The sequence below is a fragment of the Bos taurus genome, chromosome 2 (genome assembly GCF_002263795.3).
Source record: "Bos taurus isolate L1 Dominette 01449 registration number 42190680 breed Hereford chromosome 2, ARS-UCD2.0, whole genome shotgun sequence".
NCBI classification, from domain to species: domain Eukaryota; kingdom Metazoa; phylum Chordata; class Mammalia; order Artiodactyla; family Bovidae; genus Bos; species Bos taurus.
The window spans coordinates 135,674,122-135,696,152 of record NC_037329.1 but is presented as its reverse complement, the minus strand read 5'-3'; the positions used below and the strand labels follow the sequence as shown (position 1 = coordinate 135,696,152).

The 22,031-nt window shown below is 50.4% G+C and overlaps 2 protein-coding genes across 4 annotated transcripts in view; one reads left to right on the top strand and one right to left on the bottom strand.

Moving 5' to 3' along the window:
* The window catches only part of SPATA21 (spermatogenesis associated 21), a 42,574-nt gene extending 40,371 nt beyond the window's left edge, over positions 1–2,203 (bottom strand). Inside the window, exons 1-2 of one of the 2 annotated variants that reach the window (XM_059880258.1) lie at positions 2,009–2,203; positions 1,766–1,855 (exon numbers count right to left, since the gene is read on the bottom strand). The gene's annotated coding sequence lies outside the window, so the exon portion shown is untranslated. Of the gene's footprint in view, positions 1–1,765 lie in introns of both variants that reach the window. The other variant, XM_059880263.1, reaches the window with a different exon arrangement.
* A 5,513-nt stretch (positions 2,204–7,716) lies between these two features.
* On the top strand, positions 7,717–21,744 carry NECAP2 (NECAP endocytosis associated 2). 2 transcript variants are annotated; one of them, NM_001015562.1, is given in 9 exon segments: positions 7,728–7,734; positions 7,737–7,828; positions 9,996–10,096; positions 12,790–12,894; positions 12,980–13,061; positions 14,011–14,119; positions 16,596–16,773; positions 19,595–19,679; positions 20,486–21,743. In NM_001015562.1, coding segments are annotated over 8 exon segments (801 nt in total). In that variant the 5' UTR covers positions 7,728–7,734; the 3' UTR covers positions 20,535–21,743.
* The last annotated feature ends 287 nt before the right edge of the window (positions 21,745–22,031 follow it).

The following is a 22,031-nucleotide window of genomic DNA, read 5'->3' as shown; positions in this document are numbered from 1 at the left end:
GTATTCTTACCTGGAGACTTCCATTTGCAAGGAGTTGGACATAACTGAGCGACTAACATATATATAATATGTGGTCCTGAGTGACTGGCTTCTTTGGCTTAGCAGATGTTTCCAGGGTTCATCTGATTTATGGGTTGTATCAGCCCTTCGTTCCTTTTTTTGGCCAATATACTACATTTTTTTTGGCCATGTCATGCAGCTTGCAGGGTCTTAGTTCCCCAACCAGGGATTGGACCTGGGCCACAGCAGTGAAAGCTGGTAATCCTAACCACTAGGCCACCAAGGAATTTCCCCTTTTATGTCTCCATTTATCAGTTGACAGACATTTGAGTTCTTTCCCCTTTTTAGCTATTATGAATAATGCTGCCATGAACATTTATGTACAAATTTTTTTGTGTGAAAATATTTTTTCATTTCTCTTGGGTGTGTACCTAGGAAAGGAATTGCTGGGTCATGTGGTAACTCTATGTTTAGCCCCTGGAGTAACCACCATGCTGTTTTCCAAAGTGGTCGCATCAGCCTACATTCCCCAAAGTGTAAGATGTCTGAGGGCTCCAGTCTCCCACACCCTCAGCAACACTTGCTGTGTGTGTGCTTTATTCTGGCCACTCTAGTGGGTGCGGGTAAAAAGCAGTATTTTATTGTGGGTTTGATTTGCATTCCCCTGATGGCTAATGATGTTGGTCACCTTTTCATGTGCTTATGGTTATTTGTGTATATTCTTTGGGAAAATGTCTATTCAGGTTCATTGTCCATTTATAAATTGGGTTATTTGTCTTTTTGTTATTGAATGGTAAGAACTCTATATAATCTAGGTGCAAGTCCTTTGTCAGATACAAAATTTGCAAAATCTTCCTCCAATTATGTGAATTGAGCTTTCACTTTTGCTGTCCTTTGAAGAACAAGCATTCTTAATTTTAAGTTTCATTTACCTACTGCTCTCTTTTGTTGCCTGTGCTCTTAGTGTCATATCTAAGAATCTGTTAGATTCTTTGTATTATAACGTAAATCCAAGACCATAAAGATTTGTCTATGTTTTCCTCTAAGAGGCATATGGTTTAGCTCACACATTTAGGTCTGTGAGCCATTTTGAATTAATTTTTGAATATGGTGTGAGATATGGGTCCAACTTCATTCTTTTGCGTGTGCAATGTAGGTAACTCATTCCCGCACCGTTTGTTGAAAAGATTATTCTTTATCAAATTGTCTTGGCACCCTTTGGGAAAAATCAAGTGGTTATAAATGTGAGGGTTTATTTCTGAATTTTCCATTCTATTTCATTGTTCCGTGGTCTATCCTTATACCAGTACTATACTGTCTTGATTACTGTCCCGTCATATTAAGTATAGAAACTGGGAAGTCTGAGGTCACCAACTTTATTCTTTTATAAGATTGTTTTGTTACCAAGTGCCTTTTTAAAGTAGTTTCCCCATGGCTCAGATGGTAAACTATCTGCCTGCAATGCGGGAGACCCGGCTTTGATCTCTGGGTCAGGAAGATCCCCTTGAGAAGGGAATGGCAACCCACTCTAGTATTCTTGCCTGGAGAATCCCACGGACAGAGGAGTTTGGTGTCCATGGGGTCACAAAGAGTCGGACACGACTGAGCGACTAACACTCCCCATCTGAGAAACAGGGAAATTTCTCTTGGAAATGTTTATGATGGCAGAAAAACACAGCAGGTAAAGATAAACGACCTATCATAGTTCTAGAAGCCACACAGGAACACTGCTCCCCTCAAGCCCCCACCTTGGCCCTGGACTTACCAGAAAGCCGCTGGATGAATCACAGTGAGGTTGCGCACCGCTGTCACCTCCTCCCATATGAGATGGGCTCTGTGTGAGCCTGCACTCTGCCTGTTGGGTTGAATTGAATTTGTTAAATAGCGGCGTTAACCTGGGAGTAGCCAGTAGGCCCTCTTATTCTTGGCAATAGATGTTTAGAAATGCCTTTCAGGCGTGTCTGGCCATGTGACTGGGGTTTGAGAATAAGGCAAAGGACAGTCTGACCTCCCACAGCCAGAGGACAGTGTAGCTTCCCTGGGCTGGTCACTGCTTCAGTGGCTCCACTACACAATGAGGATAACAATCCTCGCCCCGCCTACCTCACAAGGATTATTGTGTCAAGGTAACCTCTTCCAGGGAGCCTTCCCTGACTGCCCCCAGGCTGAGAGGTCTCTCTTCTTAGCTCCCACACTCCTCTGTGAGTTTCTTCCATCATAACACTTTTCACTCCGCAATGCAAATGATTTATTTTTTCTCTGTCTCCTCCTCTCTGTAAGCTCCATGAAGGTAGGAGCTGGCTGGGCCTCATCTCTGTGGCCCCAGCACCCAGCACCTGGCCTATAGTAGCTCAGTGCCCATCTCTGTTAGGCTGAACTGAAGGGCAAGTGCTCTGAACATGTTGTAAGACCTAGCTACATGGAGCGAGCATTCCTTGTGAGATTCAGAGAGGAAGGTGTCCTACTTGGGGCAGCCACATGGGGCCACTGTGGGCCGCCTTCACACTTTGCTTCCAGAGATGAAGTGATGGAACTTGGTGCTGATGGTGGACGCTATCCCAAAGTTTAGCTCTTAAGAGCTAGTCCCAGATGCTCTCCCAGGTGGAAGATTCTTCAGGTACCTTATTCCTGGGACACCCTATTTTCCCCAGGTGTTGTTCAGCACATACTGATGCAAAGAGTCAGAGTGTGAAAAAGGAAACACAGTGGCTCATCCCCAAATCACTCCTTGGCTTTGGGATGTAGCCAACTGAATACCCATACACACACACACAGAGTCATGTACTTTCATTCACTGAGCACTTAGTCTGTAGCAGGCCCTGTGCTGCTGAATACGGGAGTCCAGAAAGGCAGGGACAGGGTCCTGCATTCAAGAAGCTTGTAGTCTAGTGGGAGAGTGGACATGGAAACAGAACAAGAAGAATGTGAGGGGTAAGACTGTCAGCGTGAGAGGTGCCCTCCCTCACCTCTCAGCATCTCTCCCCTCTAGCTTCTAAGGGAACTTCTGTCTTCGTCACTCCAGGATTTTAGGGAAATGAAACAGAACTAGGAGAAAGAAATCTCATTTCTCAATCTCTTCTTTGTTGTGCAGAAACAGGGTAAAGTTGAAATTAAATGTTAAATCAATTCACATAAAGAGAGGTTAACTTCATACCCGCCAGGATGGCAAATATCAAAGGAAATGGAAAATAAGTATTGGCAAGGATGTGGAAATTTGGAACTTTGCTGGCAGAAATGTAAAATGCAGCTTCTGTGGAAAAGTTTAGAGCTCAAAAAGCTACACGTAGAATTACTGTATGGGCTAGCAAGTCCCGCTTCTAGATATATGCCCAAAATAACTGAAAACAAGGAATTGAACAGATATCATTCACCACTAATTCAGGTGGCATTATTCACAATAACCAAAAAGTGGAAACAACCCAAATGTCCATCAATAGACGAATGGATAAACAAAATGTGTTCTATCCAATGTTCACCTGAAGTAATGAAGTTACCAGAACTGCTCCAGCAAAAATGGGTTTGCATGAGATTAGCAGAGAATTGCAACTCAGGGTCTGCAACCAAGGCCAACCATGTTGTGCAAGTCTCCTCAGGGCAGTTCAGTTCAGTTCAGTCGCTCAGTCGTGTCCGACTCTTTTTGACCCCATGCATCACAGCACGCCAGGCCTCCCTGTCCATCACCAACTCCCAGAGTTCACTCAGGACTCACGTCCATCAAGTCAGTGATGCCATCCAGCCATCTCATCCTCTGTCGTCCCCTTCTCCTCCTGCCCCCAATCCCTCCCAGCATCAGGGTCTTTTCCAATGAGTCAATTCTCGGCATGAGGTGGCCAAAGGACTGGAGTTTCAGCTTTAGCATCATTCCCTCCAAAGAAATCCCAGGGCTGATCTCCTTCAGAATGGACTGGTTGGATCTCCTTGCAGTCCAAGGGACTCTCAAGAGTCTTCTCCAACACCACAGTTCAAAAGCATCAATTCTTCGGCACTCAGCCTTCTTCACAGTCCAACTCTCACATCCATACATGACCACAGGAAAAACCATAGCCTTGACTAGACGGACCTTTGTTGGCAAAGTAATGTCTCTGCTTTTGAATATGCTATCTAGGTTGGTCATAACTTTCCTTCCAAGGAGTAAGCATCTTTTAATTTCATGGCTGCAGTCACCATCTGCAGTGATTTTGGAGCCCAAAATGAATGCAGAGCTCCTCAGGGCAAGGGGAGCAGAACTCTTTTATTGAGGGGAAAAGGAAGCTGGGGAAAGGAGGGATACAGTACACAGAGTCTGTGACTTTTCATTGGCTGAGTCCTTGCCAGGAAAGAAGAGAGTCTTGCTTCCTCCTTTTGGGCTAGCATTGCAGGGCCTGGGAGCTCCCCATCCTGGGCTCCTGACTCTTATTTAACCAAACTTTCTGTTTATTAATTTTTTATACCATACAGTGAAATATCATTCAATCATTAAAATAAATGAAATTCTGATATAGGCTATGACATGAATGAACCTTGAAAATACGAAATAAATAAAATAAACAAAAACAAATACTGTATGATTCCATTTATATGAGATACCTGGGAGAGACAAATTCATATACAGACAGTAGAACAATGGTTACCAGGGGCTGGGGGTAGCAGGGAATGGGGTGTTATTGCTTAATGAGTATAGGATTTTGGATGATGAAAAAGTCTGGAAATAGACAGTGGTGAATGTACTTAATTTCACTGAACTGTACACTTAAAATGGTTAGAATGGTAAAGTTTATGTTATGTATATTTTACCACCTTGTTTATATTTTAAGAGGGCAGATCAATCCTGTAATAAGGAGTTTATACAGAGTGAGTAAAAGGAGAGAGAGACAAGAGGGAAGAAGGAGGGGGAGAAAGTTTAGGAGCGTTTAGCGAATCGGAGGTTTGGAATCAGCTGCGGCACACAGAGGACCTAACTCATCATAAGCACTGAAATGTTTCTGTAATGAATAAGAGAATGGTAGGGCTTCCCTGGAGGCTCATTGGTAAAGAATTCACCTGCCAATGCAGGAGACGTGGGTTCTGGGAAGATCCCTCATGCCTCGGGGCTTCTAAGCCCCCGGGCCACCACTGTTGAGCCTGAGATGTAGAGCCCGAGTTCTGGAACCTGCTCTTTGTGCTCCGTAATGAGAGAAGCCACCCACCGCAATGAGGAGGCACACGTCGGAACTAGAGAGTAGCCCCTGCTCACTGTGACGAGGTAAAAGCCCATGCAGCGACGGAGACTCAGAACAGTCAAAAACAAATTAATATTTTTTAAAAAGAAATAGAATGGTAGAGAAGGGGAAGGGATTTTGATAATTTGACTCAGGGTGACACAGTGGTAAAGAATCTGCCTGCAGTGCAGGAGATCTGGGAGACTCGGTTTGATCCCTAGGTCAGGAAGATCCCCTGGAGGAGGAAATGGCAACCCACTCCATTATTCTTGCCTGGAAAATCCCATGGACAGCGGAACCTGGCTACAGTCCACGGGGTCACAAAGAGTCGGACACAACTGAGCGTGCACCCAAACATTGTAACTCCCATAACATTCTGAGAAATCCAAGTTAAGACTGGGATACTTTAAAAAGTACTTATATTAGTAAACTTGGTTCCTTTTAATACATCCTTTTGTTGAATCTAGACTACAGGGGCCCAGGGCACACAGTGGGTTAGGATAAGGGTGGCACAGTAGGGAAATCACATTTAGCTGGTGGGAAAGGTAAAGCTTTCTCTAGAAGGAAAAGGCTCGGTTGCATCTTAGAGTCGGCTGATGGCAGGACCTTCAGGAAGAGCAGAAGGAAGCAAAGGCTGGAAGAGAGAGAGGAATCAGACAGAACTGTCTAGGTAGCTACAGCTTTGAATCTCAGCCAACTGGACATCAGGTGTAAGTGTCGAGGCAACAGAGATGACCCACAACCAGACAATGGATTGCAGTGTGATGCGTATTAAAGTTTTCTCTGTGGCTCCTGAGATGTTGTGGAAGGGGAAGTGCTCAGACAACCCTTGTTGTTGTTGTCGCTAAGTCATGTCTGACTCTTTGTGACCCCATGGATTGCAGCACGCCAGTCTTCCCTGTCCTCCACTATCTCCTGAAGTTTGCTCAGATTCAGGTCCATTGAATCAATGATGCCAACTAACCATCTCATCCTCTGCCACCCTCTTCTCCCTTCGTCTTCAATCTTTCCCAGCATCAGTGTTTCCCAGAATCAGGGTCTTTTTCCAATGAGTGGGCTCTTTACATCAGGTGGCCAAAGTACTGGAGCTTCAGACATCAAGTAACCTAAGTGTATGCTAAGCCACTCCAGTCATGTCCAACTCTTTCCGACGCAATGAACTGTACTCCGCCAGGCTCCTCTATCCACGGGATTCTCCTGACAAGAATGGGTTGCCATTTCCTCCTCCAGGGGATCTTCCCCATATAGGGATAGAACCCATGTGTCTTATGTCTCCTGAATTGGCAGGCAGGTTCTTTACCACTAGTGACACCTGAGAAGCCCTTCAGACAACCCTCAGTCAGTCAGTCAGTTCAGTTGCTGAGTCGTGTCCAACTCTTTGAGACCCCATGGACTGCAGCACATCAGGCTTCCTTGTCCATTACAACTCCCAGAGCTTGCTCAAACTCGTGTCCATTGAGTTGGTAATGCCATCCAACTATCTGTCTCATCCTCTGCTGTCCCCTTCTCCCACCTTCAATCTTTCCCAGTATCAGGGTCTTTTCTAATGAGTCAGTTCTTCAAATCCAGTGGCCAAAGTACTGAAGCTTCAGCTTCAGCATCAGTCCTTTCTATGAATATTCAGGATTGAGTTCCTTTAGGATTGATTGATTTGATCTCCGTGCAGTCCAAGGGACCCTCAAACATCTTCTCCAACACCACAGTTCAAAAGCATCAATTCTTCTGTGCTCAGCTTTTTTTATAGTCCAGCTCTCACATCAATACATGACTACTGGAAAAAATATAGCTTTGACTAGACAGACCTTTGTTGGCAAAGTAATGTCTCTGTTTTTTAATATGCTTTCTAGGTTTGTCATAGCTTTTCTTCCAAGGAGCAAGCACCTTTTAATTTCATGGCTGAGGTCACTACCTGCAGTGATTTTAGAGCCCAAGAAAATAAAGCTCACTGTTTCCGTTGTTTCTCCATCTATTTGCAATGAAGTGATGGGACCGGATGCCATTATCTTTGTTTTCTGAACGTTGAGTTTTAAGCCAACTTTTTCACTCTCCTCTTTCACTTTCATCAAGAGGCTCTTTAGTTCTTCGCTTTCTGCCATAAGGGTGGTGTCATACGCATATCTGAGGTTATTGATATTTCTCCTGGCAATCCTGATTCCAGCTTGTGCTTCATCCAGCCCGGAATTTCGCATGAGGTACTCTGTATATAAGTTAAATAAGCAGGGTGACAATATACATACAGCTTTGACTATTTCTCTCCCGATTTGCAGTCAGTCCATTGTTCCATGTCCAGTTCTGTTACTTCTTGACCTGCATACAGATTTCTCAGGAGGCAGGTCAGGTGGTCTGGGATTCCCATCTCTTTAAGAACTTCCCACAGTTTGTTGGGTGGCTCCTGGTTCCTTCCGCCACAGGTCGTGAGGCGAGACCTCCAGTAAAGGGCGCGCGGCGAGCAGCGGCTGACGCCCGCGATCTGCCGCTCTAGCCTGACGTGAGTCATAGAGTCGCGACTTCCGTCGGGCCGGGAAGGAGCCGGAAGTTCGGCGGGCTCGGGGCGTCGAGATGGAGGAAGCGGAGTACGAGTCGGTTCTCTGTGTGAAGCCAGATGTCCACGTCTACCGCATCCCGCCGCGGGCCACCAACCGTGGTTACAGGTGACCACCTGCCGCCAGGCTAGGCTAGTCACGACCTAACCCCTCCCCGGCCATCCCCACACGCCCACTGTGGGAGAGGACGGCCCGGCCAGTTGACGGGCGAGGGGCGGGCACAGGTAATGCTGCCGGTTCTCTCAGGTCGAGGCCGGAGCAGCGAGGGTACCCAGACTTTCTCTTGTCTCAGTCCGACGAATGGGGTCCCGGCGGCGGGGACGGTTGAAAGCGATATATAGCATTTAGACCCTAAACATGGTCGGGAGTGGTGGTGTCACAGACCTTTTTTTCAGCGCTAGCTGACGGCCTTGAAGGGATCCTTGGAAAGACTTGAGGGGAGGAGCCCTGTCACTGGCAGAAATCCCCCAGGGAAGGAAGGGAGCCCAGAACCGGTCCAAAGGACCCGTCCTGGGAAGTTTTAAGCTGATGTTGAAAGCCCAGGGGCCCTTCCTTGCCCAGTTTTCTTGGCACGAACCTCGGCCTTGATCACAGCCTCTGGCTGTTGAGAGGCATCCATCCGCACTTGTCTGGTGAAATGTTCACCTGAGACGAACAAATAGCCATGTTTGTAAAAGTAGATTATGTGGAAGTGAACACAGGAAACTGCCCTGCCAGAGGAAAGGGGGGGTTGGGAGGATACTTCCTTTCACCGAATGTCTTTGTACAGTTTGCATTTTGTCTTCGTTGTCAACGACGAAAAACATTAAAAGAAAATAAGATAATGTCTCATATGGATAACCTAGCCTATGGCTATTTTGTGCCACACGGGGTTGGGGGTGGGGGTGAGCGGTCTTGAAGGCAATGTTTGTCCAGGTTATTTGGAGATACAGGGTTGTCCTGCACCACAGGAATGGTGGAGTGTCAACGTCTCTGGCCTCTTGTTACTTTTCAATTGTGTTAACATGGCCTCGTAGCTGATTTTCTAGTGAACAAATACTTTATTGAGTTTTTTTTTTTTTTTATTGAACACCTAGTACATCCATGACATAGTTTAAAAATAATATGAAAGCAACAATAGTGAGACAAAAACTCATTTGCTTTCTGTGGTCAAATGGGATGGGCCACCAAACCAGGGATGGTCATCTGCCTCCCTCCCTTCAGGAGGATGAGTCTGGTCCCCCAGAGATCGAGGTTACCAAGTGTTAAGGATGGCTAGGTTGGCAAAAAGGGAACTGCCAGCCTCTGCACTTCAGCCTCAGAGCTCTGCTTAACTTGAGTTAAAGGCCTCTTGTCTCAATAAGAGGAACTGAAGCTGAGTCAGCTGACTTGTGAATTGAAAGTCTGCATTAATGTGGCCTTCAAAACAACCTGCGTCCACAGTTATGACGTCTCTCCAAGACCTGGCATATGCTTAGGGACTTCTAAGAAAAGCCTCTTGGAAACACCCAAGGTTTTTGCTTTTGGGGGGTTTACTGAGATGGAACTAAAATGTAAAGTTAATGCTTTAAAAGAGCCAAAAGAGGCTGTTGAGATAGGTCTGTGGTTTCCTGGGTTTATTTCTCCTCAGGCTGCCTTTGAGAATAGATTTCCTGAATACTCATTCACTTTTCCCACATGTCCTGTTGGCTGTCCTTTACTCGTCTGCTAACGCTTGCTCCCCTTCTTCTTTTCCTCCAAGATGGTCTCAGTGGTCCCAAATGATTGCTCTGACGGCCACAGCCTAGCAGTGTCTTCAGCAAACCATGTAGTTTGTAGTATTTGCTTTCTCTACTGAAAAAAACCTAGAATTCTACTTCAGAGACGGTCTCTATAATCTGGAACTGGGGTTGGCCAGCTATGACCCATGTGTTTTTGTTTGGCTCATAAGCTAAGAATGGTTTCTACATTTTTAAATGGTTGGGGAACATTTTAAAGAAGAATTTTTCAGAATGTGAAAATTATATGAAAATCAGGTTGTCCATAAAGTTTCACTGAAATACAGCCCTGTTCAGTAGAAAATATGTAGTTAGAACACCTGAAGCACCAACATGTGACGCAGTATGACTGCTCTCCCTCTGCGGCTGCAGAGTGAGGAGTCCGGATGGAGATTGTGTGGTCCTTTTCCCAAGACGTCTGCCAACCCCGGTCTAGAGCACACAGCCCACATGCCCTTCCCATCCCTATCCCTACCCCCAACATTGGAGAAGGGGAGCAGGAGCCCCTCGCAGCGGCACAACGGTTTTTGTCCCTTTAGGGCTGCGGAGTGGCAGCTGGACCAGCCATCATGGAGTGGCCGGCTGCGGATCACTGCAAAAGGCCAAGTGGCCTACATCAAGCTGGAGGACAGGACCTCAGGTAAAGGCCAGGGAGGCCTGCGTGGGGCTGAGGTACCACACCTCCCACTTTGTAAAGGGAGGGGCGGATGAGGCCTGGCCAAGCCACTCAGGGAATCGGGGGATCTGTCCTGGAGATCAGAGCCCGGGTATACTTGTACACTGACTCCATTCCCCAACCTTTAGTTTAAAAGAGTATTTTCTGTCAAGCACCTGTTCTTTTGGGCATCCTTAAGGCAATAGCACCCTACTCCAGTACTCTTGCTTGGAAAATCCCATGGACGGAGGAGCCTGTTAGGCTGCAATCCATGGGGTCACTAAGAGTCGGACACGACTGAGTGACTTCCCTTTCACTTTTCACTTTCATGCATTGGAGAAGGAAATGGCAACCCACTCCAGTGTTCTTGCCTGGAGAATCCCAGGGACGGGGAGCCTGGTGGGCTGCCGTCTATGGGGTCGCACAGAGTCGGACACGACTGAAGTGTCTAAGCATAGCATAGCAAGGAAGTACTAATTTGGGAGCCCAGAGAGAAAGGGCCTACAGGTTGGTCCCAAGTAGGAAGCCCTGGAGCTTGCCTGGAAGATAAGCCACACGTTGACTTCTGCTGTTAGCTTGGTTTCTTAATCAGGAATTCTGCTTATCAACTAAATGGTAACTTCCCAGACTGACCACACCCACTAACTGAAAGAACTGGAAATTGTCCTTCTCAGCTCTTTCTGTGGCGAGAGGACAAGCCAAGCTGGGCTGTGTTGGACTCAGCTGATAGTTGTCCCCCTTGGCAAAATCTCTGGCAATCCTGCGCCACCAGCGCCTCTGGGTGGGCTGTGGAGGGCAACATGGCCTGGAGCAGTCCCAGCCTACCCCCTGGAGTTGGAGTCAGATGCAGGGCTTCTCAGTCAGATGCCCCAGCATTCTGTAATGTCTTCGTTTTCTACCATAGAGGTTTTCCTTTGTGGGGCAAATAAAATGCAAAGATTCGTGAGCAAAACTGGCTGCCTCTTCTCAGATTTGCATCACTGTGTCTGAGCTATGGGGCCTTAGACAAGCCACATGACCTTTGATACCTTGGACTCCTTTTTGGTGAAAGTGGGGAGCACATTATTTCCTGCTTCCCAGGATTGTTGGAATACGAAATGAGCACATAGATATCCGAATGCTTTGTGAACTGCAAGGTGACCCAAAGCGCCAGTTTGTTTCAAGCATGACTGAGCATTGATGGCAGAGGAGTTTGAAGGGACGGCTGCCTGGTCTGCCCAGAGAACTCTGGCTGCGAGATTTGCTGGATGTCCCAGGTGGCATCACAAGGGAATGGCAGCACCTGTTCTCTGGGGACCCTGGGAACTACCTTTAAGGTACACACCTGGTGTGCCAGCCACTGCTCAGAGCTGAGCCTCACCTGCAGGAGCCACCCCAGGACACCCTTAGCTTGGGGTCCCGCCCACTGGGTCGTGTTTGTCCCTCACTTTCCAATCACTCTAGGCCAGGGTGTCTCAGCTTCGGCAGTAGTGACATTTGGGGCCAGCTGAGTTATGTGGTCTGAGTCATATTTAAGATAACTTAGCAACATCTCTGACTTCTCCCTACTAGATGCCAGTAGCACCCCCAAGTTGTGACAGTCACAAGTGTCACCAGACATTGCCAGATGTCCCTTGGCAGAAGGGAGGTCCAAATCACCTGTGATGGAGAACCACTGCTCTAGGCTGAAAGCATCCGGGTGAATCCCAGATCCCCAGGTACCAAACTAGAGAGGGCAGAGGAGTTAACAAGAAGCTACAAACTTGGTCCACCGATTTGGATTCAGTTCAGCCTTGATCGCACAGTCACCTCTGAACCATAGGATTTAGTAGAAACTGGTCAATACTTGACTCATCAACAGAGATTAGCACACTCGAAAACAATACCAGTTGTAAATGCTCGAAGAAGATGTGTGTTGCACTACACCCTGGAGAGCCGTAGTTGATAAGGGGATGTATTTTACAAGAGCTGTTTTTGTTGTTTTTTTAGTTCTACCTGTTTATTGCTACCAATTCATTTCTCTCTAACCCCCTCCGTCATGCCAGCGCATGGACTGTAGCCCGCTAGGCTCTTCTGTCCATGGAATTTTCCAGGCAAGAATACTGGAGTGGGTTGCCATTTCCTCCTCCAAGGAAGAGCTGTTTTTAAAATCAGTCACTCTTTTGGCCTGTGATTAGATTAAATCAGCCTGCTTCAGGTCCTTCTGAGAGTGCAGAAACCCGCCTGCTTCACTGGGTTCACCTGTCCCTTGAGTCCTGCCTTTGGTACTGGAATGATGCAGAACGTGTGATCTCCCTAAACCAGGGCCCTTAGGGTACAGGCAGTGGATGTGAATGGGCGAGACACGGAATGGTGACCAGCTCCAGCCCGTCATTCTCACGTGGAAGTGGAAGCCCAACGTTGCTAGAGCTTTTGATTTTAAGAGAAGCCAGAAATCTGGATTATTTTACATGTAATTTGATTTTGAAGTGTTGGCAGTTAAGTTGAAAGTGCTAAACTAGGAACTGAGTCTGGCCTGTAGGCCACCTCTGACCTAGACGTCTCATCGGTTGTATTCCTGTTGTGTCCCTTTAGCCAGAATGCATTTGACTTGAATCCAGAGTCAGGTTTGCCGCTCTGCCTCGAAGGGCAAGGGCCCTAGTCATGGGATAGAAATAGGCTGTGAGGGCCTCAAGGCTCATCCTCACTTCCGCTTTCAGGGGAGCTCTTTGCTCAGGCCCCAGTGGATCAGTTTCCCGGCACAGCTGTGGAGAGCGTGACGGATTCCAGCAGGTACTTCGTTATCCGCATCGAAGATGGAAACGGTAAGCTCGGGACTCGGGGCTTCCTCTTCCGAGAAGGGTTTCCTCTGCCTTTGGAAAGTAGGATTGATTGTGTGTTGTCCCTCAGGGCGACGGGCGTTTATTGGAATTGGCTTCGGGGACCGAGGTGACGCCTTTGACTTCAATGTTGCCTTGCAGGACCATTTCAAGTGAGTGGTTCCAGGAGACACACTCATGCTTCCTCCCTCTTTCGTGGGACAGAATGATCTCCCAGGTTAGGATACCCAGGTGGTTGTGTGTGATCTGTCTGCTGGCAGTCTCAGGGGAACTCACTTCTCCTTTAAGATAGGTCCCCTCTGCGCTCTTCGAGTCCTCATCTCTGCCTTGAGGTCTCCTTTTCCTGAGGCCCATCTCTGACCCCCAGTCAGCTGCCCCAGCCTTGGAGGTGTCATGTCTCTGCCCCCGTCAGTCCCTTGAGTGGCCGGGGTCCTTTCCCGGCTCCCTTGGCCTTTGCAGACCCGTTCCCCTATGCTGTGATAAGCAGTGCTGGGATTTCCAGGCCACTCAGCACATGCCCTGCTGGTCCTTTCTGAAGCTAGAACGGCAGGAAAACCTCTCCCCTGCCATCTGAGGCCTCCATCTCTGGCTGTGGGGAGTGTGCAGCTGCTCACGTGAGTGCTTCTAGCTCTGCTCTGCTCTACGTGGCTGCTGGAGCACTGCTCTTTGGAGGGTGGGGGACCTTTTTGGTGCTTTCCACTTGCTGGGCATCTGTCCTGTCTCACCATCTACTTTTTAAGCCCCCGGACGGTGTTTTGGTCTTCACGCCACATACTGAGGAGGAGAGGCCCAGGTTCTCAGATTTCCTGAAGACCAGTGTTAGGACTCTCTACCTAAATGGCCTTGTGGCGTTTCATAGTCTTTGAGGCGTAGGCAGTCGGCATCCCGTGTTGCTGGTGAGGAAACTGGCAAACGCGCAGCTGCCTACATGTCAAACCCAGGACCTGAACGAAGGCCTAGTTCTCAAGCTGCTCTCAGGTCCTCCTGCAAGGCTGCAGTCACAGCCTTGTCCTGGACTGATGGCAGGTGGGACTGAAGCGAGGGCGTGAACACAGGGCAGCCCGCCCCTTCCTCACCTCTTCCTTCCTCTTTTCTCCCCAGGTGGGTGAAACAGCAGTGTGAATTTGCAAAACAAGCCCAGAACCCAGATCAAGGTCCCAAATTGGACCTAAGCTTCAAGGAGGGCCAGACCATCAAGCTCAACATTGCGGTGAGTGCTGCCCCTGCTCGGCGGCCTTGGCCACCACACCAAGCCCAGCCCAGAGCCGCCGCTCTTCTCAAAGTTCAGCACGTGTTTATTGAGCAGCAGCCCAACGCCAGGTATTGCGCTGGGGGCGAGCAAGAGGGCTCTGCTATCACAGAGCTCAGAGTGGAGCTGAGATGAGGGAATCGAGATGTGATTACGTGGCGGGAAGGTTCTGTGACCTCAGGATGTCTTCAGTGCTATGAACTCCTGGAGTGGGGAGTCCTGCAGCCTAGAGTTAGGGGGAACCAGAGATGCCTTCCTGGAAGAAGTGACCTACGAGCAAGGGAAGAGAGGTCAGAGGGCGGTTCAGAGGGCAAGGCGTGTGCAAAGCCTCTTGAGGAACATCAGTCGCTTGCTGACGTAGCTGATGTTTCTGTGTTGGCTCTTGGCAGGGGGGCCCATGTACTCACCTCGGGTTGTGTTTTGGGGACGTCCCTGGTGGCCCTTTGGTTAAGACTCCATGTTCCCGATGCGGGGGACACGGGTCCAGTCCAGTCCCCGGTTAGGGAACTGGATCCCACATGCTGCAACTAAGAGATTCCTCGCGCCACAGCTAAGACCTGGCACAGCCAAATTAAGAAAAAAAAAAAAGATGGGCAGCGCTCTGCTGGCAGGGAAGCGTCGGGTGGGCACTGGGGGTCACGGGCAGCTCTGCTGGCGGTGGTGTCCTGGCTCCCTTGTCGTGGTCCTGACGGGCCCTGCATCTCAGGAGCAGTTGAGCTGGGCTGGAGTGCAGGACGTGGCCTCTGCCTGGGTATGGGGGTGGAGCTGAATGATTGGGGGAACTGAGGACCTCGTGGATTTGTTTCTGAAGACAGTTTGTAACCTGAAAATAACAGTCTTCCGCTTCACTTACTATCTCTTTTCTCCTCTCTTCTGCTTCCTGCTGGTGATGATTTGGGACCCTTGAAGTTGGTCAACTGTCTCTTAAGAGAAAATCCAGGTCATGTCCCGTGGACTGGTTGGGATGTGAGTCTCTGTCTTATTGGGAAGAAACTAACATTTAAAGAGCATCAGCCGTGTGCCAGGTAGTGTTTTTAGGGCACTTCTCACGCGGATTAAACATTCTCCCCGTTTACAGGAGAGGAAGTGGAGGCGTAGAGAGCTGGAGGGTCTTGCGCAGGGTCGTCGAGCTAGAATAATCAGCACAGCTGTACACGTACCCAGGGCCTGGAGGGCTTAGGCTACCCACCCCAGTATTCTCTGGCGTCCCTGGTGGCTCAGCTGGTAAAGAATCCATCTGCAATATGGGAGACGTGGATTCGATCCCTGGGTTGGGAAGATTCCCTGGAGAGGGAAAAGGCTACCCACTCCAGTATTCTGGCCTGGAGAATTCCATGGACAGTATAGTCCATGGGGTCAAAAAGAGTCAGACACGGCTGAGTGACTTTCACTTCAGTTCACTTGACTCTGGTCTGTGATCTCAGCATTGGATTAAGCTGCTGCTCTCCTGGCAAGGTGGGAACCATGCCATCTTCATCTTTGAGATGCTCTGGCTTTTGGTTCACCTCGGTGTTGACGTTTCTGTGTTTTTTTATTAAATGTTTCGTTGAGGTATAATATACATACAGAAAAGCACACACACTGTAAATGCAGAACTCAGTGACTTTTTTAAAAACAAATATGCGGCTTCTCTGGTGGCCTGGTGGTTCAGAGTCTGCCTCCAGGGCAGCGGGTACGGGTCTATCACTGGTCCGGGAAGATCCCAGGTTCTGTGGAGCAGCTGAGCCTGTGCTGCAGAGCCCGTGCTCCGCAAGAGGAGACGCCAGTGCACTGAGAGAAAGCCCATGCACAGCCGTGAGGACCCAGTGCAGCCGAAGATGAGGCAATAAATGTTGAAAACACAATTTTGCTCACACAAGCTAGCCCCCAGATGAAGATGTGGATGGCTCTCAGCGCTCTGGAAGCCCCTCCCCTGCTCTCTTCCGCAGGACAGAGTGAGCACTATCCTGATGTTGTTTTTAACGTTTTATTGATTGACTCACACACCTCATACTCCTTTGTGTATGGCTCCTTTCGTTTACTCAGCCTGGCATGTGTGAGAGCATCCATATTGTTGAGTGTAGTCGGTTTATCCTCGTGGTGGTGGCAGGCTGCATTATGAGAAGGAATGCAGTTACCTGATGGTGGGCATCGGGGCTGTCTCCAGTTTGGGGCTGTTACAGGAGCGCTGCTGTCAGTGTGCAGATGGTGTCTTTGGTGCCCACGTGTATGTATTTCTGTTGGGTCCATGTAGGAGTGGAATGGCAGAGGCATCAGGTCATATGTTCAGCTTTAAAGATTCTTACAAACAGCTTTTCAAGGTGAAAGTGCTGCGTGGATGGCTGCTGCGCGTCCTGGTGACGCAGACGTTTGGGGCCCCGGGGTCACCTTGTGAAGTTTTCTGATGGCAGTGGGGTCCAGCAGAGCTGACCGATGCTCATTCCTCCCCTCTTTTTAGAGCATGAAGAAGAAGGACGGCGCAGCCGGGACGCCCCGCACCCGGCCCACCAGCACGGGAGGACTGAGCCTGCTCCCCCCACCCCCAGGGGCAAAGACCGCTGCCCTGGCCCCTCTCTCCGGGGAGCATCTGTCTGTGGGGGGCTCTGTCGTCCAGCCAGCAGTTTCTCCCAGCTCAGGTCAGTGTGCGAGGGTGATGGCCCCGCAGCTTGGGCTCCTCTTCCCCCTGGCAGCGGGCCCCGCAGCTTTCCCTCCTTCGCCCACGTTGGTCACACTTAGTGCCCGTTGTGAGGAACTGGAGGGTGGGTGCCACAAAGCTGGTCCTGCCCACACTGGGTAAGGGCTTCCTCTCTTCCCACCACTTCTCCTTCAGGGTGTCTGTCCCGCCCTGATGGGCAGGGACTACAACTCACTTGTTGCTGTGAAATCTTCAGCGCATGGGTTCCTGGTTCTCAGAGGCTGCTCATTAAATGAGTGAGTGATGGTGACATGGTCTCTGGTCACAGGATGCTCAGTCTGTTCATAACAGAAGAGAAGAGTCCTGAGCACAGAGACCAAATGCACAGGGACCAAACTCACTACCAGCCACATGATCTGGGGAGCTGTCGTCATGGAAGAGGTGGCATTGAATCAGGCCTTGAAGGACAAAGATCTGGGCAGGGGTGCTGGCGTTGCAGACAGAAGAGCATGAACAGGACTTAGACTTTTAAGCATTGGTGTGTTAGGGAGATGGAGGCTGCACGAGTGTTCCACGGTGGGTGGTGGGAAGTATACCTGGAGATTGAGTTTGTAGCAGGCTCCTCAGCGAGGCTGTTGGGCACTGGACGCCGTGAGGCAGCTCCCCCAGCGGCTGCGCTGGCGCTCGCTCCAGGCTGTGAGCAGCGCCCCTGGAGACCCGGGGTTCTGGACGTGAGTGCCTCGTGCCAGCCGCGGAGGTGCTGGGAGGCCAGCCCGGCCCCTCAGTGTCCCCACCCTGCCTGCCAGGCCAGTGTGATGCTCTTCGCCTTCCTTGGGCTGGCTGACTGTCGCCAGACCCCTTTCTCTGACCAGCATATTGGGCTGGGGGAGGATCCCGACAAGAAGCCTGCTTTCTTTCCCTTTTAAGAGTCGGGCCTACCTGGAGGTCAGGCTTCAAACCTCAGCCCTGTGGGGAATCCCTCACCCCAAGAGAATGGCAGGAGCAGTAGTTGGGGAGTGTGCCTGCCCAGCCCCTGGAGTCACTCTCAGTGAGGTCACAGGACCCCTGGGCTTGGCATTCTGGGGACAGGGGTGGGAACCTGCACACTTCACACCGTTGGGGGCTCACTGAGGCCTGAGGGCCACAGTCTCGGGCGTTCTGTCTGTGGCCGATGCATGTCCAGTGCCAACGTGGAGTCCCTGTGTCACGCCAGATAGCGTTTGAGGGCACTGCAGGTGCAGCCCCAGGCCTCCGCTCCCAAGGCCTCATGACGTCACGCGCCGGACAGGCAGCCGCGGGTCGTGACTAGTCAGCATTCAAGAGCACTTGCTATATGCTCCCAGGCCAGACTGAGTGAGTTCACAGTCTAGCTAACCGTTGTGTGATATTCAGAAGATTGCCTGCTACTTCGTGCCTCAGTTTTTTTATCTGTAGGAAAGGAGTAGTAATGATGCCTACAGCACAGGTTTGTTGTGAGGATCCAATGCGCCAACCCACACAGTGCGCGCAGAACGGCACCTGGACAGTGTAAGCGCTCCCTGAACGTTCGCTCTCGTGTGCGTGGCACTGCATCGTTACACCATCATCACAGTTGACTGGGCCTGTTGGATGCCCTCCACTTGTATTAACATATTTGATCCTCAGACCGGTCAGTCTTACGAAAAGTATTCATCACTGCTGTCTCCATTTTAGAGATACGGAGATTGAGGCTGAGGTAACCTGCATAAAGTCAAACAGGCTGGCCTGTCTTCCCCCAGGGGCTGTGGTGAGGTTCAAAGGAGATAATGTCTATTAAATACTTACGTGCTTATTCGCTCAGTCGTGTCCGACTCTGCGACCCCATGGACTGTAGCCTGCCAGGCTCCTCTGTCCATGGGATTCTCCAGGCAAGAATACTAGAGTGGGTTGCCATGCCCTCCTTCAGGGGATCTTCCCCAGCCAGGGTAGAACCCAGGTCTCCCACATTGCAGGCGGATTTTACCTGCAGATTCTTGACCTCAGATTCTTTACCATCTGAGCCACCGGGGCAGCCCACGTTTTACAGTTCACTGAGTGTCCAACTGGGCGAACTACTGAACTGTGGAGGGCCCTGCTTGTATGTGGTTTTCCGGCCCATTAGACATTAGACGTAGCTGGTGGGAAGGCAGGTGGCTGGCACAGGGCCTTAGGAAGGGGTGCTGGCACCACTGGGGGAGGGGCCGGAAAAGCAGGCCTGCCGCCACGTTGTGCCCTCCACCTGGTGACAACGCCCACACAGATGCCCACTTGGGACTTCTGGAAGACTCCCCAGCCCCATAAGTTTGGCTCCTAGGACTTGGCACATGTCTGGGACATAACTTTCTCAGCTAGTTGAGCCAGACACTGGCCCGAGGACTTTATATAAAGACAGTGTTGCAGTTTTGGTGAGCATTCTTCGTCCAAGAGGTCAGGAGGTAGTACATTTTACAGATTTCCAGCATAAATGGTTGGGGCGAGGTGTGCTCCAGGTAGAGTGATGGCGTGGGACCCGCCCTCGCTGGTCCCCTCCCCTCCGCCTGGCGTGTGGCCTCTGCGCTGTCTCCAGGGGCCCCTGCTGGTCCCCTCCTCTCACTGGGCATGTGGCCTCTGCACATCTCCAGGGGCCCCTCGGGCTCGTCAGAAGCAGCAGAAATGTGAATGGCTGGAGGTGTTTGTTGCCAAAAGGCACGTCTCTGCACGTCTTTCTCAGCACCTTGGAATCACAGTCTGATTTCCTGGTTACTGAGGCAACCAGAAGGGGAGGTCTCTGACGCCTCTATCTCTTTCTCTCCTCTTCTTCCCATCGGACTTGGGGACATCTGTAGGAGGTGCCACTGTGTCCTGGCCACAGCCCAAGCCTGCCACCACTGCCACTGCCGACATCTGGGGAGACTTCACCAAATCCACAGGGTGAGGAGGGTCAGGTTCTCTGTGCTGGGACTGGGGCCAGGGCTGTTACTTTACAAACCTGGGATCGCCCCAGCGCCTTCCTTCTGACGTCGGGAGCAAGAGCACTGATGTAGACACTTTCAGGCCACTGAGGGGACGGAGCCCCAGAGTGCCCACTCTGGGTGGCACGTTTCTCTCTGGGAAGGCTTTTTGCTGCCTTCCGCTGCTGAATGGCCTGGAGCCGCCCTCTGCAGCTCCTTCTGGTCTTTAAACCACCTCACCAGGTACTCTGGCTTGTCACAGTACCTCTAATCTCCTCCCAACTAGCTACCCCAGGACACTGGGCCAAGCGTTCACCAGGGTTCTGGCGTTGGCCCATCCTCATGGGACCTCTGCCTTTTCTGCTTCCTTAAAATTTCAAGCCTTTCCTAGGGATCAGGGTGAAAAGATGCTAAATGCACAGCATCGTTATGTGGACAGGCTGTAGGCTGGGAGTCAGCACACACTTGCTCTCAAGGACCAGGAAGCCAAAGTTTAAACTGTGCAGGCTAGTTGGTCTCTATCCCAGCTCCTCATCAGCACTCCTGTAGCCCAGAACAGCCACAGTATGTGAGTGAGGGAGTGTGCCTGTGTACCAGTGAAACTTTATTTACATAGACAGGCAGAAAACTAGATTTGGTCTAGTCCTGGGTTGTAGTTTGCTGACCCTGGCTCTAGAACATTCAGAAACTGGCTTCTTAGAGTTCTTTCTGCCTAGAGAGAAGTTACATCTTTTGTGCTCTGTATTTCCAAACATTTGAAATCTGCCCCTCTCCCTATCTTTCCAGGTCGACCTCCAGCCAGACTCAGCCAGGCGCAGGCTGGGTTCAGTTCTGACCTGGACGTGACTCTCTTCCTCATAGGACTTCTGGAGAGGAGCCGCCTCGTCGGGGCTGAAGGAAGGAGCATGCGGTGCTCCCTGGCCAGCCTCTGTTGGGAACATGAGTCTCTCCTCTCCTCCTCCTTACCTGGCTCTCTCAACAGACTGGGCGTGTTGGGCGGTACATTGGCCCCGTGTCACACTGTTGCCTGGGATTCAAATTTGCAACCAGAACATGGAAGAAGAGTTTCTGGATCCCTACCCCCGTCTGTCCTCTTGACATGAAAGAGACTCTGAGACTCTTCCATCGTGATGACTCTTATTAAACACAAGCCCCGAAAGCAAAAGAAGGGCTGGAGTGTACTACCTGGGTTCAGACCAGCCCGTCTGGGGGAGGCCATAGGTGTCACATGATCGCTGTCTGGAGGGGGCCTTTGTGCACGCGTCGGCTGAGCCACTCCAGTCAGGAGGAGGGAGTCCTTCCTGATTTCCAGCAGGTCTTTAGGCTGCAGCCTGAACAGATGATCAGGAGGGAAACCAAGAGTATTAACCAGCTTTTTAAAATTCTCTTAATGTTTGCTTTGCTAATGTGCTGATCTGCACTAACTCATGGTCTTTGTAAAAGCATGCTCTGGCAGCCTGCCCCCGTAGGAGCCTCTGAAAGCATTCCTCACCGTCAGCCGCAGGAGTTTCTCTGAGCTTCAGGAGCAGTGTTCATCTCAACCTCGTGGCCTGGTTTCCGTGTGTGCAAGGCCCGGCGGGCAGGGCAGGGCCGAGGCAGGCGCTGGCGGCAGGTAGGCCTGCGTCCGGGCCAGAGAGTGGCCGCTGCTCTCATGGAGGTGAGGGGTTTGGCCCTGTTGTCGCGGGCCGCCGTCTGGGCTCCCAGGCTCACTGCGTGGTTCCTGGCGGACTTGGGCTCTCTCCCGGCTGTTTCCTGAAGTGCCTTGTCTGCAGACAGCTCCTTCCTTTCTCCTCTCCTTCGGGGACTGTACGTGACACACAGAAGGAGTTCTGAAGCAACTGGAAGTCTAGGCTTGCCTGTGTTCCTGGTTTATAGGAAATACTTTTATCTGAGCACACCTCTAAAATCGCTTCCATTGACATCCAATACCTCTTTAACTGAAAGCGTTCCTTTTTGAAAGGTCTAGATGATGAACTGAAAAAAAGTCTTGGCCTTTTGGTGGGACCAGATTTCTAAGATAAAAAATAAATATTTCTACTCTGTCACTGTATGTCAGAGATGGAAATGTTTTTGGCGCCATGGCTGCTAACTCCTCCAGGATGCCTCCGCAGGACACACACTGCCTTTTACCACTGAACCCACGTCCAGACTTAAGACTCGGGCCACAGCGACAGGTTGGCCAGAATGGGGGGATTTGGCCCTGTTGCCCTAAGGCAACCAGTAATTTCTCTGGTTACAGAGAACAGCCTTTCTGCCCTTCTGGAACATTCTGGGCTTCTTGCCCTCTAATGTGCTGGGCGAGCCTGCCTCCTGCCAAGACGTCCCTGTGGAA

Bases quoted from the DNA above. Each gene is read 5' to 3' on its own strand.
- NECAP2 (XM_005203097.5), top strand. From the start codon at position 7,780: ATGTCCACGTCTACCGCATCCCGCCGCGGGCCACCAACCGTGGTTACA. The intron at 12,895-12,979 runs GTAAGCTCGGGA...GTTGTCCCTCAG, and splicing joins CCGCATCGAAGATGGAAACG to GGCGACGGGCGTTTATTGGA. The intron at 13,062-14,010 runs GTGAGTGGTTCC...TTTTCTCCCCAG, and splicing joins GCCTTGCAGGACCATTTCAA to GTGGGTGAAACAGCAGTGTG.